Source organism: Lathamus discolor, chromosome Z (genome assembly GCF_037157495.1).
Source record: "Lathamus discolor isolate bLatDis1 chromosome Z, bLatDis1.hap1, whole genome shotgun sequence".
Taxonomy (NCBI): Eukaryota; Metazoa; Chordata; class Aves; order Psittaciformes; family Psittacidae; genus Lathamus; species Lathamus discolor.
The window spans coordinates 48,806,160-48,825,293 of NC_088909.1; the positions used below are offsets into that span (position 1 = coordinate 48,806,160).

At 41.5% G+C, this 19,134-nt stretch overlaps 1 protein-coding gene and 1 long non-coding RNA gene across 3 annotated transcripts in view; one reads left to right on the forward strand and one right to left on the reverse strand.

The window, feature by feature from the left end:
• Positions 1 to 1,640: 1,640 nt before the first annotated feature.
• LOC136005636 (uncharacterized) lies at positions 1,641 to 19,094 on the reverse strand. The gene is made up of 3 exons (XR_010608819.1): positions 18,844 to 19,094; positions 6,008 to 6,180; positions 1,641 to 2,431 (listed from the first exon to the last, which is right to left on the reverse strand). It is a non-coding gene; the product is annotated as an uncharacterized LOC136005636 (long non-coding RNA).
• DTWD2 (DTW domain containing 2) overlaps positions 18,839 to 19,134 on the forward strand; it is a 90,962-nt gene continuing 90,666 nt past the window's right edge. For both annotated transcript variants that reach the window (XM_065663285.1, XM_065663286.1), the window contains exon 1: positions 18,839 to 19,041. In XM_065663285.1, the coding sequence (XP_065519357.1) occupies positions 18,914 to 19,041 (128 nt within the window). In that variant the 5' untranslated portion in view covers positions 18,839 to 18,913. The remainder of the gene's footprint in view (positions 19,042 to 19,134) is intronic.

A 19,134-nucleotide genomic window follows, 5' to 3' on the forward strand; every position in this document is an offset into this window, starting at 1 on the left:
ATGGTGTGTGAGAAGGATGCTGGCAATATTTTATTTGCCTAGGCCTTGGTTATTACTGTTTATTGCTTGTACTGAAATAGTGCTGTGGCACTTGATCAAAAATGTGGAAATAACTGTGTGAGGCAGGCCATGTGTGAAACCTAGAAGCTGCATTTTCCAGAGTGGTGTTTTACCCCTACGAGACAAGTAATAGGATTTTTTCACGTGTGTGTGAACAGAAGGGATCCTGCTGTAGCATCCACTACAGAAGGACCCAAACCTAAGAGAATGTAAGAGAGAAATGAAGTAACAGCCATTAAGAAGCTGAGGTCCTGCTCTGCTTTGATGCACTAAATTGCTTTGTAAATACAGTCTCAGATCTAGGCAAGGCTGTTTCAGTCTTTTCTTCCAGGTTACGAATATATTTTTTTGTAAGCCTTTTACTCTGCCAGGTAATCTGGCAATGATTTAAAAACACAAAACCTGCTTGAACCATACAGGTATTAAAATTCCAACAGGGCAAATAAAAAGCAAAGCTTTTTTGTTTGTGCAAAGCTTTCTTCAATAAATACAGTTAGCTTGCATATAAAAAATTGCAACTGGCTGGGGCAGACTGTCAGCTGTATTGTAGAGATGATGCCCTTAAATTTGTTTTGGATGAAAAGAAATAAACTTGTCTTCTACAGTCAGTTCCAGTGTCTTATGTTAACTGCTGAACTTCCATTGCAAAGGCCACTGTTACGCAGTGTCACTGATAAATAAACTGTAGTGCTTTAATTGATACCAATGACTACACGGAATTTTTGTTAGAACTTTCCACTGAGCATTTTATTTCTATTTTTTCTGGTGGACTTTGCAAGGAAGCCGGTAGCAAATATAACTGCAAAGCAATAGAGAAGCATAATATGTATCCTGTGTTTGCTTTTTCAGCTTACTCTATCTTCTCCCTAAATAAAAATAGAAAGACCCAGCCTCGCCCCAGGAGGAGAGAGAAATAAGATTGATAGTAACCAGATATAATCTAAAATTAGATTCTGTGTTTAAATATACCCATCCAGAGAGCAAAATAGCCAAATAACTAAATAAATACATAATCAGCACTCAGAAGCCTAAAACTGGCAGTTCAATCTGGGAATTGTTTCCTGCTCCTGACTTCCATCTAAACATTAAACAGTCCTCTTTAGCTTTTTTGAGAGTCTGAATGTGCATATGTGTGTGTCCATATGTATGGGGTTTTGTGTGAAAGAAAGAGATTATGAATCATCACTAATGCATGCTACTTGTTATGTTTTCAGAATGCATAGCAATCAGCAATGATTACTTGAAATATGAGAAGATATGAATTTTTAATTATTTCATTGCAAGCTGATTCAACCAAAAGCTCACAACCCTTTGTTTCGCAAGATACTTCCTGTTCTAAGAATTGACAGTGTTTTCATATTACGTAAGAAAATATAAAGTGGATTCTTTTTCCTAGATGTATCACTACAGATTTTGTGTTAACACCAAATGACTATTTGACAAATACTTATTTTAATGTGCTATATAATAAGCAACAGGAAATATGAAACAATATATCAAACCCATTAAAATCACCAATTTGGTTTTCTATCATAGCTAGGTAAAATTTACTGTGACAACTGCAATTTTCTATTGGATGGTTGATACACATGTAATTAAAAACAACTGTCCACAGGAAAGTGCCACTGAAGTATTAAATCTTGATTTCCATACTGCTTGCACAGTTTTAAAACTGTCATCTTCAATAAATTACAAAACTGTAAGCAAAAGAGGGCTCAAAAAATACTGAAAACCCATAGAACTCTTTAACAAAGCAATGCACTCATGTCACAACAGGGTGTAGATATTTCTGGGGGAAAAAATCAAGTGTTCTGGTTTCATATTCTGTTACTTACATGTTAATTCCAAACTGGTTTTAGTTATGAAAGCTTTGAATTTATGGAGTTCCAACTTATATGTTTTCACTGCATTTTATTTTTTTTTAATGAAGATACATTGCATAAAGAACATGAATGCATTTTAGGCTCTGAAAATAGCAATCATCATAAGGCCACTTTGCCAAATATTATTTACTAGAATAATGGAATTGGAAGAAATTTAGGTTTTCGTAAAAGAAGAATAAATTAGCAGAGTTGCTGCACAACTTTGTATTGCCCACTGGTCAGATGATGGAATTTGAATGGAATGAATGGAAATTGAATCACAATGCAAATCAGGTACTAAATGTATCAGCTGCTAACTTGATCAGTTTGGGAGAAATCTAATGAGAACGATGTCTACAAATAACTTCATTTCTTCCTAAGGCAAGTGATCTAAGTTTCAGTGCATTTTATTTACTGACGAGGGGAAGGAACTGAGAGAGTTGGGGTTGATTCGCCTTGAGAAGGCTCCAGGGAGACTTTATTGTCGCCTTCCAGTACTTCAAAGGGGCCTGTAAGAAAGATGGGGAGAGACTTTTTAGTAGGGCCTGTTGCAATAGGACGAGGATGATAGTTTAAACTAAAAGAAGGGAGAGTCAGGCTGGATGTGAGGAAAAAATTCTTTACAATGGGGAGAGCAAAACACTAGCACAGGCTGCCCAGAGAGCTGTTGGATACGCCATTCTTGTAGACACTCAAGGCTAGGCTGGATGTGGTTCTGGGCAACCTGATCTAGTTGAAGGTGTCTCTGCTCATTGCAGAGGGGTTGGACCAGATGACATTTGATGGTCCCTTCCAAACCCAAACCATTCTGTGATTCTATGATTCTATGAGATGGACTTGGGAATTTTTTTAGATACTAAATACACACAAAACAAGAATGTGATCCTCTTTGATGTAAATCAGATAAGTGATATCTGACTTGGGTGTGAACTTGAGCAATACTAAAGTGTACAAATATTGGTGAAATACGTAACCAGGCAATATGCCTGGGAACCTGCCAGCGGAACGGGGTTAGCAGGTCACTAGTGCCTTCTAAAGATGGTGTTTGACACCCATCTATTGCAAACATTTTGCAATAGCTCCAGTGGGAGGCCAGCACAATTGGACAGGAATAAATTAACAGAATAAAAAGAGAAGTGTGCCCCTTCTTTTCCATTACCACTGAGAAGCCTGTGAGCTCTTGGCCTAAGATGGCTGGGACACTATATTTATTCTCAGGTGCCATTATTAAGTGTTTTTAAACATACCTTCCAGTGTTCTGCTGACAGGCCCTACTGCAGCAGCAGTCAGCAGCATAAACCTGCCAACCATGCCTGTTTCAGGCTCACACACAGCTCCCCTCCTTGCTGCTTTCAATCTCCTTACAAATGGGCCATGGCCACAGGACAAATCAGGTGAGGTACAGATTGATACAGACCAGGTTATTTGCAGTTAGCTGCTCTCCATTAAAAACTGCCTACATTTCTCTACCTTTGCACAAAGGAGTTTATTCAGTGCAGTGCACACGCTGAGCACCTGAAGGCGGTGTTGTGAATAATTTACTGTACTCATTTGTACACCTTTCTGACTTTGCAGTATACACATCACACAAACAAAATTTAGGTTGCACTCTAGTGAACAAGCTATGTACAGGTCAAGGTAATCTGAAGATAAACCCTTTATAAGCCACCTAAGAATTTGCAACCTATCAGCACACACTTTTTAATATAGAGGCTATTTATTAATTTTATACTTGAGAATGGCACACAAAACTGACAAACTGTTCTCCCTTTCTCTTTCGCAGCTTTCGGTGGCAGCACCATAACAAAGACCTTTGCTGCACATAATCACACAGATACACAACAGCAGAATCAGTGCCAGATGCAGCTCATACTACAGAAAACTCTAAAATGTGCAGGTTTGCATAGTATTGTGCACCCACAAGATGCACTGATTGCAATATTTCTCTCATTTGGCTGTGAAGTGGCTTTTCTTTCAGCATTGCATAGAGACAGTACAGTTGCTTTGTGGTATTTTTTCCCCATGTGGATGTCACCTTAGCTGGCCTTGAACATGCAGGAGGTTTACTCCTTCCAGCCTATTTTTCACTCTTCACTGAAGTGCATGTCAAGTTTTCTTACTGATCTCAGTGGAAGAGCATTGAGCCATCTTTTCGTATTAGCTCACAGCAGTTCTCATTACTCTTCAGGCTACAGAGTTGTAGCATGGGACGTTGAATTCCTCTGTGCACCAGATCCTACTTGTCATGGGAAATGATAGGGTGTAATTATTTAATGTCTATTCAGCAAGGTGCTTCCAAGTCTCTATATGCACAGGATTAATACCATAGATAAAATAAAATAAATAAAAAAAAAAATTACTTTTGCCCTTTGAGTTTTTTTTCCACAAAACTTTCAGCATTTTCCCTGCCCATGACAGGGGGTTGGAACTAGATGATCTTAAGGTCCTTTCCAACCCTAACTATTCTATGATTCTACGATTTAGAAGGGGAATATGGGGATGCTTCAGGCTTCTTAAGGAAGCAGAATGATAGCTGGCTCACAGTTCAAGTGTGCCTGAGCACATTACAGCAGATGTGAGAGACTCTGTGGATGTGACCTACCTCCACAGAGGATTCTCAGCCTGCTCCAGCACTGCGCACAAAGGCTGGAGTACCAGGGCTGGTTCAGCTTGGACAACTGGGGCTTGGGGCACCACCAGCAGCCTCCAGTGCCTATGGAGACTGCTGGGGAGCTGGGATGCTCTCAGCAGGGTATGGTGGGTGGGCAAGTGACAAGACAGGCTGAGACTGGCTGTAAGGAAACCTTTCCCTGGGAAGAGAGGCGAGCTGTGGCACAGGCTGTCCCATGGCTGTGCAGTCTCCCTCCCTCCTTGGGCAGCCTGGTCTGACCCTGCTAGGAGCAACCTCTTGTACTAGGTACCTCCCAACATCCCTCATCTGGATTATCCTATGGCACAGTAGTCCTTTGAACCTAGATCTTGCTCACTTTTAATGATAGTGAGCCTATCCTTGACATTAGCATAAAAATATTTGTTTGCAATTTTATATTACAACTGTTTATATTACAAGCTCTTTCAGTATTAATCAACCTGAAAGTGCTTAGGAACCCCTTCAACAGTGTGTCTGATGAAGCGGATCTGTAAGAGTCTCTGCATTCTCCCTCCTGCTTGTTACAGCTGCTCACTTCTTTTTCCATGTGGGAGCTAGTAGAAGATTTCTACACTTGTTCCACTTCATCTTTATTTTGCTCCTATGTGTTCCTCCTTCATATCTCCCACTAATGATAAAGGAGAAATGGCAGCTCTTCCCGAAAGATTGCTATTCAAAGCTTGTGTTTCACACGGATATGAGTAGTTTCCTCAGTAACGATAGCCCTCTGAGCCTACCACATGCTGCTCCGCATGTAAAAATCATCTCAAAGCTTTAGCATACTGGAAGCCCAGCCTTTTCTTTATATCGCTATGATGGTTTTAATTAATTGAGATCAATTATGCTTTTTTGCTGGTTCTGGTTAAAGAAAGATTTCTGGCTACTATTTCACATTAATTAACAGCTTTCTTGGAGACTGTCTATATCTTAAAGCACTGTTCTGAAGTTCAGCAGAGCCAAGCTCGGCTAGACTTTAGAAAATCATTTTGCTCTTTTATTGCACTTTCCGTTACACAGTGCAGTGGATAATGCCTGGGAATGCATGTTTCTCATTCAACTCTTTAATCTCCCAGTAGTTCTTTAAAATCCTGGCCACTTACAATGAATAATTAGTAGACACATCAATTTTAATATTTTCTGTTTGACAAATATAGATTTATGGTGTACTGTGGCATGATTTGTTATTAGTCTCTGATACTGTAATTTCAGGCTAATGACACAACATTGTAACATCGTCTTTGCCAGAATGCACTTACTTTAGAGACTGGCTTCTGCATGTCCAGAACTGAATTCACCCACTTCACCATTTTTTCCAGGTTTCATGCTTTTATTTTTTTCTCTCTCTACAGACTTGTCTTTTACAGTTTGCGATACCAAATAACCACATATTTTTCTGAAGCCTGCTATCATACTTGTGCTGGCACCATTTTATTACCTTAAGCGGTGAGTCATCAGTGATATGTATTTCTGACTTGAGCTGGTAATAAGAGGGTCAGTGTGTACTTCCCTGGCTGCTTATTGGGATGACGTTCATGAGTTTCTGCAATGTCTCATCTTTCGCTGTGATTGCTGCAGATTTATTTCTTGTTATTCCTGAGACTGCATAATCTACAAAAAATATTTAGGTATAAAAGCCTATAATTTTCAAATACGATTCTCAAATACTATTGACAATATTCATCTTACCATATGCTTCATCAATCTTTATTTCCCTGTTTACACTCTATTATTGAATCACAAGAGTAATATCTGGGGGAAAAAAAACAGTCGTGTTTTGGGAGGCATGCTCATTTATTTATTTCTCCTTTTCTGTGGATATTGTGAGTTTCTCATTTGCTTCAATCACAAAAATATCTCAAAAAAACCAACATATATTTGATTAACCTCAAGCACTACGGTGTACAACTATAGTTGTATCTTTTCTAACACTTCATTTCCAGTCAATTTATTTCACCTAGAAAGCTTGATAAAGGTGAGACTTATCTTCTACCAATCTTTTCTGCATTTTGTAGTCTTGATTTTGATTACTGTATGATATAAAGTATAATTAAGATAAATATAAGGAATATAATTGTGGCTGAATCATTATTTAAAGTTCAGTCACAACATTCTTCACAGAATTCTCCTCCCTGCTGCAGTCTGGTGTGAAAGTATGTCTAGGTTTTCCTAGGAATGAAGGTAACCTTCTGTTTACTGCCTATATAATCTCACTACTTGACTTCTCATCCTGATTTGTTAAAATTCCAGAAATATTAAAGAAAATCAGTAGTTTCAATGAGTCTCCTTTCTCCTTGGATACATCTTGTTAAAAGCCTTGTTACCTTTTCCCCAGAATTCCCAACATTGTCAGTAGTTTTCAAGCCTTCTAATTTTTATTTTTTTCATCCCAAAAGTCCTCTTGAAGGACTCCCCTGCTGCCAGTGAACAGTGGTTGAGATTGCTCAGATCTGAAGGCTGAACAGGGATGTAGATTAGGAAAGGCTTAAAGGTGTTATCTTCAAAGAGGAAAGTGGTGCATGTGGTCCACTGCCAGCCTCTCCAAAATCTGCACAGGTCAAACAGCCTATGACAGTTCTGCAACAGCCTGTTCCTTACACATGCACTTCTTGTAACGGTTTTAAGCTATTTTGAGGTAGTAGGGTTTTTTTCCAGACTAGGTCAAATGACTAGTTCAGCACAAAATCAGGTCTTGGTCTTGGAAAGAAAATGATGCCAGTAGGCTATTTGAGATACCCTACTCCCACTGCATCTGGTTCTCCTGAGAACACACTTGTTACTGGAGTGTCTGCCCAAAACCATGAATGACCATTCTCTGTCTTGCCAGACAATACGATAAAATGCAAACACACATTTTCAATTCACAGCCAGAGAAGTCCTTAAGCAGAGTGATACCTTACGATAGCCATATATCCCCCTGCATCTTGTGTCCTTATGCTATATTTAGTGATTTTCCTGGCATGGCATCTACAGTACTATATAAAACAGACTTTCCTTCCTTTTCTGTCTTCCCCATTCCTCCTGCAGCCTCACAACTAAAATCATCTACATAGCACGCCTGAAGAAGCACATCTGGTGCTTGCACAGAGGCAGCCCTGCTTAGGTGTGCAAGCACACTCCATCACTCCATTTAGCATCTGCACAGTTAGCTTTCCTTGCAGAGACAGTGTCAGAGAGAAATAGACCCAGCATCCTTTAAAGAAAATCCTGTCATGACTTGTTACAAGGCCAGAGGGGTTTTGTAGACTGCCAGAAGTCAGGCTTAGGTTGAAAAGATAATACAGGTGCCATGTCTTTGTTTGATGACTGCCCCAGGAAATGTACTGAAGTGCCATTATGTCTACACTACATCAAGGTTTCTACTAATATAATTATTTTAGGCATTGATCTTACCTACTTCATTACCTATCAAGCAGATGGTAAAGCTGCACTAACACAAAATTATCTGCACTACCGCAACTATTTACTGTGCAAGGCCACTCCATGGAACTACATATTTAGGTTATTTAGCTTTGTTTGTCTTCCCTTGGAGTTAAAACTTTTTGGGAAAAGAGATTCAGTCCCGTCTGTGGAAAAGAAGTTGATCAGGGTGGGGGCAAAGTGTTCAAATAAGGCTATTAAAAAGGAAACTGCTCAGCAGAATAGAAAGACTTCTGAAATAAAGCAGTTTATTTTTACTCTCTCTGATTTACTGACTACTAGAAGAAAAAGTATGTTTTGCCTGACAGTGCTTTTTATTACGTAAACAACTCTTTGTAGGGGAAACAAATCCATGGACTCCAACTTAACTTCCTTAAATGCCTGATATCATTAATGACATTGTTGGGGTGATGAAGGATTAGCAAGTATACTGCCAGACTAAGCACAATGATAGAAGCAAAGCAAAAACAGAATCACAAGACCCAAGATGTTTCAGCAGAGGTAACTGCTGAAACATTATCACATCATGCACGACTGGTAACATTTTGTCTAAAAATAATTTTATGTTCATATGCATCCAGTTAACAATTCGAGCTTAACCATAAGAATAATTACAAACTAAAGATAGGGCTGTGATAGATGTAGTGTGTCTCAACAGGGAAGAGAGGACAAGAAACTGTACCTAAATAAGTACCAGCAGACATGTATGCTGGTAGATACAGTGAGAGGACTGAGCTGCCCTGTGGCAATGAGCAGGAAGCATCCAAGAAAGGTCCCGTCTGGGACCAGCTGGCACCCTGAATCATTCCTCATAGACAAGACTTGCTAGAACAGAGAAGAAAATGATCTGCTGTGTTGTATGCTTTGCTGTCTAAGTTATAGCTTTGTTCAAAGTTCCTTCTGCTAGAAATATGTCTCTCTGTAAATAGACCTTTCTTTCCATGCCATGTCCTATTTCATCCTATTTTACCACCCAGGATGAAAATCTGGTTTCATAATTGCCCCTCTCACACTTTGCTGTGGTTTGTATTCAAACTACACTCTAGTCCTACAGCAGAGTGGCAGATATCCACAAGTGTTATTTAATACTAGTTTAGCGTCTGGTCTATGAATACAGGACAATTGTGCTGCATGAGTACCACTTCATAAGAAGAGAGTTTTTCTGGCTTGCTTTATGCTTTCACATATATCAATAATTTTCTTAAGCAGTCTAGAGATGAAACTGTGGGATTCTCCCATTTTACTGACCTATAGTATTATTTTCTTGTTCTTTAAAGGAAATTTCAGTTGAAACGCCTGTGCTATTGCTTTAACATGAGGTTTTTACTCCATCGATGTGGAGTCGTCTAGGAAACTGTTTACAGAACCAGAAAAATTGTATCTTATGGAATGTATTGTGCATTTGTTCTGTGAAACTGCCCCAACTAAGTGATAGCAAGACATTGCTAAGCACATCAGCATCAGTAACATTTGCCATGACACTTCCCCTCTGCATTGTCCCATTTTCCAAATGACCAAATTCTCTTGGGTTAAAAGAGAGAGGTACGTTGGAGGTGCATTCTTGCAGCTAAGAATAAACACGCTGGTCATCTCTGTTAGTTGCATATACCATTCTGATAGAAGGACAAGTGAACAAGCTGCATGTTATATTGCAAGACAGGTACAGATTACAATTCTTTCATTCCTAAAGCTTTTGGCTTGTTTGTTTGTTAAGACCAAAAGTAATGCAGCTACACTTACTGTGTGTGAGGTGAGTTAAAGAACAGGGAGTAGTTTCCACATGTGTGGAACCTGCCTCCTTTGACCACCTAGGGTAGGGCATACCATTACTGACACTGGAACAGGAAACACTGAAGGAATACTGTAATTATGATGTTTGACCAGATTGCCAACACAGGTTTGTGAAACATACTCAGGATATTTTTGTTGCAACTTTGAACTGACTTGCTGAATGCAAAGCTTCTAAAGTGGCTGGAAAAAGGGCCTCTGACACCCCAGAGTGCCCTGTGAAAGTACAGCTGAACGGAACATTGGTTTTCAGGCCCTTAATTAAAGTTCCAAGTTAAAGATTTCAATCAGTATTCCTTAACCAGTGTAGTCACAAACTTTCCTCTCCCTATGACACACCACCTCTGCACCAGCAGTGTGAGCTGACGCAAGTGAATTCCCTGTATATGCTTGTCAGCTTCCCAGAGATATGAAATGTACAGGAGTCTCCACTGGGTAGTCCTGAAAACAGAAGCTGTCTAGTGTAGCTCTAAAGACACAAAGCCATGGAGGCCACATTGACCTTACCTACAGTATTATAGCAGACACTGCTTCAAAGGCTTTCTATCTGCTGTTTGGTTTAACTTCCCCATCACTGAATTTAACCCATTTTGTTTTGCACCCCCTTTTTATATTTTCAACTGTGTTCTACAGATAACAAATGACATACAAAGCATACAGAGATTATGCGACCAACTATACTTGTATCTATACAATGCATAGATTTTTATGGTTTTATGAATCTCATTTTAGGCAAGGATTTTCATATTAGCAGGAATTCTCAGTTACCTATCACTGTAATGTGCTCCAGGCCATTGGAGATGCAATCACAGGCTGCAATTACAGGTTCGGTGATTAGAATTGCCTCTGTTACTAGCCCAGTATTGTAAGTTAGGCCATAATGCAATCAGAAGCCTTGTTATCAGACTTTCAGATCACTGCTGAAATGACTGAGTTTGAAAATGTGTTTACATTCTACAAATGTTCACTTTTTCTTTTTTTTTTTTTTTTTTATAAAAGAAGTGAATGGAAGTGAATGATCTGTCACATGATGCCTTTAATTTACCACAGATGTTCAGTGTAAACTGTCTGAAAAAGAAAGATGGCACTTGCATGTAAGTACTTTATGAAATTCCATGTGAGTTTCTTATACAAGATCTACTTACAAGAGATAAAAGTGACTGAGAAGACAGTTAATTTTTACAAATTTAAAAATAACGAGACTTATGAGCCAACTTTAGCAACTGAAACAGCACTTTAATGCATTTTCCAGATTATGATCTCTTCCACATCTTTTGCAACTAACCACTAACAGCAAAATGAGGAATCGAGCACGCAGAGGTTTTCCAAATCACGGAAACACAGCACTGTGTGATGTGGCACGCTGGCAGAGAGTGCAGCAGGGTGGCATATTACTTTACCAGCTCTAGTGCCTGGCTACCCACATGGTAAACTAAGCTGGTCTGAGAATGAACAAGAGAAAGAAACTTGCAGGGTGGTTGTGTGGCACATGATGACTCGCACTAGCAACCGGGGAGATGTGGAGGGAGGAAAGAAAAGCAAAATCATCACCTTCAGCAGCAGTAACAATTTGTGTATGCTTTCATATTATTTGTCACATTTAGAAATATGTCGTGACTTTCAGAGTTTGTTAAATATATGTACGCTTGAACAACATTCTTATTTGAACTTGATGGAAACTGGCTGAAGGCAGCCTGCAGCAGCATTGTCTAACACCTGCTACACTGCCAGCCCTAACCAGTGTCTGAGCTGGAACAAAAAAATGTCATTTTATGAGAACTCTATATGCACATGTTTGTTGACAGTTCTCATTAGAAGGAATCACTAATCCACCATTAAAAGTGACTCTTTATGAGGCACAAATGTCTGCATTTTGTCATTGCTATTGCATTGCAATATTGCATTGCAGTGGCATACAATGCCATTGGCATCTTCTGCTCATCATATGCAGAATGCTGAACTCCAAGCTCAGATAGACTGCGAACAGCTATGAAAGCACTCCAGTATTAATACATTTGGTGTAACAAACTTACAGTCTAATTAGTAACATTTTATAGCAACAAATATCACCCAAATGCTTGAAAGCTGCTTCTCAGTATCAGCTGCCATAATTTTATCTATGCCAGGGGCTTTGGACTCTGCTAATAGACCTGTGTTTGGTAAAATGTTTTTGCAAGTGATGAACGATGCCTGCAGAAGTATCTAGTTCATAAAATCATAGAATCATAGAATAGCTAGGGTTGGAAAGTACCTTAAGATCATCTAGTTTCAGCACCCCCATCATGGGCAGGGACACCTCACACTAGACCCTATCACCCAACACTCTGTCCAGCCTGGCCTTGAACACTGCCAGGGATGAATGCCCAACTTCTTTGGGCAACCTGTTCCAGTGCCTCACCACCTTCATAGTAAAGAACTTCCTTGTATCTAACCTGAACTTCCCGTTTCAGGTTGAACACATTACTCCTTGTCCTCCCACTACAGTCCCCAATGAAGAGTCCCTCTCCAGCATCCTTGTAGGCCCTCTTCAGGTCTCCACGCAGCCTTCTCTTTTCCAGGATGAACAGCCCCAACTTTCTCAGCCTGTCTTCATATGGGAGGTGCTCCAGTCCCCTGATCATCCTCGTGGCCCTCCTCTGGACTTGTTCCAACAGTTCCATGTCCTTTTCATGTTGAGGACACCAGAACTGTACACGATACTCCAAGGGAGGTCTCACAAGAGCAGAGTAGAGGGGCAGGATCACCTCCTTCAACCTGCTGCTCATGCTCCTTTTGATGCAGCCCAGGATACGGTTGGCTTTCTGGGCTGCGAGTGCACACTGAAGCCAGATCATGTTCAGTTTCCCATCAACCAACACCCTCAAGTCCTTCTCCGCAGGGCTGCTCTGAATCTCTTCTCTGCCCAACCTGTACCTGTGCTTGGGATTGACCCCACTCAAGTGTAGGACCTTGTACTTGGCTTGGTTGAACTTCATGAGGTCGGCATTGGCCACCTCTCCAGTGTGTCAAGGTCCCTCTGGATGGCATTCCTTCCCTCCAGCATATCAACTGAACCACACAGGTTGGTGTCATCGGCAAACTTGCTGAGGGTGCATCAATCCCACTGTCCATGTGGTTGACAAGGATGTTGAACAGAATTGGTCCCAACAGCGACCACAGAGGAATAGTCTGTGTTTTGTTGGTGACATACCTATAAGAAGTCCTTCCTGTTGTCCTTGACATCCCTAACTGCAGATCAATTTTCAGCCTCCTAAGGGATTATTGCTTCAAAATGGAACTAAAATATCTAAACCACCTAGCCTAACCTGGGTAATACTTCGAAAGCAAAGCTGCGCTCTGTATCGATATTTGTCCTGCCTCAGTACTTCCCGCCGCCTTGGAATTAAAATACTACTATGTAAGTACCTTTATCTGACTCACTGGAAATTCATTCCAGTGCAGATTCCCAGAAAGGTTTCAGTGTTCTGAGTAAAGAAATATGGTTTTACTCATGATATGTATCTACACTATTACGTTTAAAAAATGACACGTAATTATCCTGAAGTGAAAGGGAGAGAGAAGTATACTTCCTGGTATGAAGAGCATGTGAAAACATGTACACCGGCAGTTTTGTGATGTAGTAGTTACCTTGAAAGGCAGATGCTCATTATTTCACAGTAACTCATTTGTGTAGTTTTAACCAAAAATAAAGGTGTACATATGGGAGTTAGCATGAGACAGCTGGGATGGAACAGTTACTTTGAGATACTTCCTCACACAGAAACAGTTCTCAACAGTGCTTCCTTAAAGGGTATCTCAAGGGTGTGGAGAAAAAACGTTTTAAAGGATGAACATTCTCCAATAAAAATCCTGTGATTCTGAGAGAAAATGATGCTTTGGAAAGTGTCTCTCTTTCAGTGAACACTGTAAACACGAGGCACTAAAGAACAACAGCACTGCAGAAGAATTTTCATCATACAAGAATGAATGCAAAATCACTGCAAGCATTTTGGACAGGACTGCACAAATTTTAGCTCTTATGTCAACACATAAAATGCAGATAGAAGATTAAGCAACATGCAGAATGTTTCTGTCACTCCTGCTGTTTCACCCTGTAATGAATAAAATGTCTGAAATTAATTCTGTGTTTTTCAAGAAACCTGCTGTCAGTTCTTACAAAGCAGTAAATGTAATAATGGATAGGAACCTAGCTGAGAGTTGATTCCCTCTCATGACTGAGAGACATAACAAAGCATGTTTTTGCCAGTGTATTTGTTAGGCTATATATGTTTATGTTCATCCTGACGGTCAGAAAGAGGCAGGAAAACATAGGTGTGCAGCCGTTCTACGACCTTCATACTTGGCCGCACTGGGGCGCCTGGACAACACTCTCAGAGTGGACAACAAAGATCATAAGAAACTGCAGGGCCCAATGAGTAAACAATTACAGAGCTGGCATAAAGCCAGTTGTTTTCTAAGGGTACAAAAGCAAGACCCTCTTGTAGCCAAATCCGAAGCCTCACCTGTGGCTGGACGCACCACGAAGGAGTTTTCCCAGTTACCTTAGACTCCTTCCAGTTGTCACACTCATGAAAGTTTGGGCCTGGATCATAACTCAGTTGTAACTGGTGATGTTGTTCTTCTTAATCTCTCTCTATGCAGTAATCATTTGATGAATTGCTAATTTTCTTCTGTACTTATATACATATATCTGATTTGCTTTATTGTATTTATTTACTACTTATACAGAGATATATACCTGATTCGCATTCGTGTGCTTGTTTAATAAACTGGGCATGTTATACAGCTAGCGATAGTAATGATAGGACAACGGGTAATGGGTTCAAACTGAAATTGAAAACAGGGGAAGCTCAAGACAGAGATAAGGAAGAAGCTCTTTACTATGAGGGTGGTGAGGCACTGGAACAGGTTGCCAAAGAAATGGTAAACGCTCTGTCCCTGGCAGTGTTCAAGGCCAGGTTGGACAGAGCCTTGGGTGACATGGTCTAGAGTGAGGTGTCCCTGCCCATGGCAGGAGGGCTGGAACTGGATGATCTTAAGGTCCTTTCCATCCTACTCTAGGATACTAGTGTGTGGTTGTTTTGTGGTGTACCCCGTCTGTCAGCAGAATAGTAAGTTATCTTAAATGATGGACAAATTCAATCACTTTAAATAGAACGTCGTAAGTAATGTCTGAAGCCAACAGGTTCAACAGGTGACAACATTATGCACTGTGCATCACTGCTACAGTGTCAATACCATGCAATCAATTTTTCAGTATTGGATGTCTAAAACCTTATTACTGGGGTTTTTTTTGGGTGGTGTTTTTCATTTTGTTCTGTTTCACTTTTTTGTTTAGTTTTTTGTGTGTGTGTGTTGGGCTTGTTTTTTTTTTTCAATTTTTTCCTCTTATCTGTAATCCTTAGCAAGCTAGGATGTCTTACTCTCAGCTTTTGTGTTGTAAAACAATTATAGCATGGCATCTTCTAGAACAGAGACAGTCAAAGACAGCTTTTTCCCTTACAGCATCAATGTGCATGTGGAAAAATACAACACCTCTAGCAGGGTCTTGGTGGGAGGCTGGAGTTGTATTATTTTGGCCAGCTTCCCCAAACACAGCAGCTCCTGGTTTTGAGTTCAGACACCCCCAAACTTGGCCTGCACAGAGCTCTATTGCCACCCATAGTGGTATTTAGAAACATTGCTCATGAACCCCCTTATCTAATATACTGGCTACCATGAGCAGAGGCTTCTGCTGACACACATTTCCAGCTTAGGTGCTTTGTTAATACCATTCTTCCATACAAATAGCAAGCTGTCTGTCTTCTGTCTTGACAAACTGAGGCAGAAATACAGGAAAACAAAACAACCCATCATCTCTTCTATTTTCACTGCAGCCTTCATATGAACATCTCCTAGTGCACCTGCCACCAATCCTGTTTCCCCTCAGCTCACAATCCTCACTGCTAGTCAGCAATCTAGGCTCCCTTGGAGTGGGCTGAGATACCAGCTCAGCCTCTCACGACTTCCAAGCTTCGAGCTCTGACTCCAGTTCCACAGCCTACGCCTTATGATGACACCAGTGACTGTGCAGTGAGCACGTTCAGGCAGTTCAGCCGGCTTAACCACTGGCTTTTGGATCAATCCCCTGAGTGTATGGCCAAGTATGGAGGTGGACAGGAAAGAATCACAACTGGCCTGAATTCAACATTTGTGAGCTGCCATGAAAGCACACGCTGTATGAGAATATCACGTTTGTAAAAAAAAACCAACAAAACAACCAAACAAAAACATCACAAATCCAGCAGGATTTTTAATTACTTAGTTGGTATATTAAATCATGAGTCAAGCCAGGGCCTAGAAACATGGCACTTTGAATTAAACTGGGTAAAGCTGCTGGGGAACTACAGCTGCCATTTGAATATACTTGTCTGAGAACTGCCATTCTGACAGCTTCCTTCTACCTCTTAAAACAAACACATATAAAATTTGAACTTCTCAGGGTGGGGACACACATGACTTTTCTGGATACACCACTTTTAGCAGTGAGAAATGAAACTTGTTCTTACTTAACATGGGCTCACCCTTGAATAAAGGAGAAATAGTTTATGTGAAGATGCTGAAAAGACTTGACTTCCAGAGGGATGGTACTTTCCATAAAATTTAATGGACTTTCCATACTATAGTGAGTCTACAGCTAGTCACTAAACATGTGATCATTCATCATCCCAAAAAGGGAAGTGCAGTATGTCAAAGGATATTAAATGCAAGTAAGAAGTTCCCAGTCACGCCATCATTTAGGTCTGTAAATTTACAAATTGAAAACACTGGTCCAAAGAGATGCTGCGAGTGCCTCAAGTACCTATTAGCCAAAAGATTACCAAGATCTATCATAAAACTATTTTATTTTTTTTTCCATCTTCAATATTCAGGCATTTCTTCTCTTAAGCTTGTTCTGTTGTTTAAGACTTCTTGGCCTAGATATCAGGCTTCCAAATTTTTTTTAAGAATACTTAAGTGTCCTAAGATTTATACTTTACTGGCCTGTAGTGAAAGAAGTTGTTGGTCTATTAAGCTCTACATCAACATGCATACAGCAAATACTAGCTCTGTTCCAAGAAACTCTAGGGTTGAGCTGTCTTTTAATCCCTTTCTGCTTTTGTTATTAGCAATGTTCTGATAACAGGAACCCTTATTTTCAAGCCTACATTTTAGTCATGGGCAGTTTATCCTAACCTGATGTCATGCTAATATTTTCCTTCAGTTTAACTGCTTGCTTTACTCTTCAGACATGTTTAGAGAAGAGCTATAGCATGCTCTCTCTGGGTAGCCTCTAGCTATTCCCTGCTACATTTGCTTATCCCCTAACAACCAAATTACTTCATGTCATTGCTACATTCATTTTAGCCATCCATCTGCAGATCAGTCTTCTTCTGTGTAGTCAGGCCACAATGGTTTGCAATAGTTTACTTTTAAGCTTATGACTAAGCCAATTATTCCTACCAGGCCAGATAAAAAACTCACTTTGAAGACTTTCATGGGCAGCTGTGAAGGCACATCTTTGTTCCTGTCAGTAGCACTGCCTGGGGACTCCTTTCAGTAAGGTGGAAGCAGGAAGGTGACCCTGGATAAAGTCATCAATACTCCTCCTGTTCACTACAACTGTGTTACTCCCAATAATCAGCCTAAATGAGCTTTTTGTCATTTATACCAATCTATCTCATGAAGAGATTTTTGGCTTAATATAAAAGTCTTCCCACTCACTGCACCCCCCATCCTAAGTTAGGTGACATACAATACTAGCCATAAATAACTTTGTAATCTAAAATTTGCATATCAGTAATTTCCTTTTGTCTTTTTTTTTTTTGCATTTACCTTGTGTCATTTTACAGACAGATTCAGAATCATTGGTCTAATATTTTTAATTTTGTGACTAAAATGCATTCTAGTGGCTATTCAAGAGGACAAATTCATTTGTAGCTTCAGCTAAAATACTAAACTACAGTAGAAAAATACAAAACCTAAAAGCAAAACAATCTTAATACTGCACGTTGCTAGTGCTGTTAGGCCTAAACATCAAATGGCTCAGAAGATTTTAAGTATGTTAACACAATACATTTGGGATGCAGAACAGAAAACACAAAATAACACAACCGGCCAACTCATCTGCAGCTGCTAATTTGAGAGAGGATCTCTTTTGCAGATTCCCTAGTTACTGTGTTTCAGTATGTTTCTAAGGTAAACTGAAGCCTGGTGCTGAATTTCATTTTGCTGTATAACAGACTCCAGTATACTGTTTATATCTGGCCTAATGACGCTAAATCCTGGTCTGTACCTACACTTCATTTCTTAAGAGCAGACTCTATTGAGGTCGGAAAAGGCTGTCAGGGACGACGTGTATTTTACCGCCCCCCCTGCCAGCATGGCTTGCGCTGCAGCCTCTCTCCTGTAATTGTGTGGATTCCAGTGTAAACGATACCTATGGACATGGGAGTTCCAAACGTCTACTCAAACCCAAATAAAACAGCAATTAAAACGGTCAGATATGTACACAACGACCTGCAGTGGGTTTTTTCGGAGGGACCCTTTCTCTCCCGCACACAGACACAACGCCACGCAGCCACCCAGCGCCCCCAGTCCTCCGCTGGGTTTTCTCGCACCCCGCGGCTGACACCTACAAACCCGAGCTAGGCTCCGGCTGGGCTCGCAGCCTCTATCCCGCTTCTGCGGGGCTGGGCCGAGCAGCCCGGGCTGCGCCATAGCTCCCAAGCGGGCGAGGCCCAGGCCTACCGTGAGGCGTTAGGCCAGGCCCCGCCGTTGTGACGGGAGAGGTTCTAGCGCAGCTCCCGCCGCCTACAGCCACCCACACCCCTCCGAGTAAAGCCGGAGGAGACCCCGAGCCTGGTCCGCGGATGACTTCCCGGCCAGGGCGACGGGAGAGGCCCTGAGAGCGGAAAAGCCGCGGCCCGGCAGGTATATGTGCCAAGAGCACCCCCTCCTGGGCAGGCCGCTCCCCAACGGGCCGGATGTCCGCCTCTCCGCGCCCCGATTGGACGACCCCCCCGCTAAGGGGCAGGGCTGCCTCACCGTGCCGGGGCGGCGGGCTTTGTTCCCTGCCGGCGCCCCCTGCTGGAGACGGGCTGCTCCTGCCCCCAGCATGGAGGAGGGCAGCGTGGCGGCCCCGGCCACAGCCCCAGGCCTGGGCGCGGAGGGAGAGGGCTGCGCGGGTCTCTGGGAGCTGCCGGTGGAGCGCTGCGAGCGGCGGCCCGAGTGCGGGCGCTGCAGGTGACGCGGGGAGAAGGGCCGCGGGGCTGCCGGGCCCGACAGCGCTCGCTCCGCCCCGGTGTGCGGGAGGCTGCGCTGAGGGCCCGGGGCGGT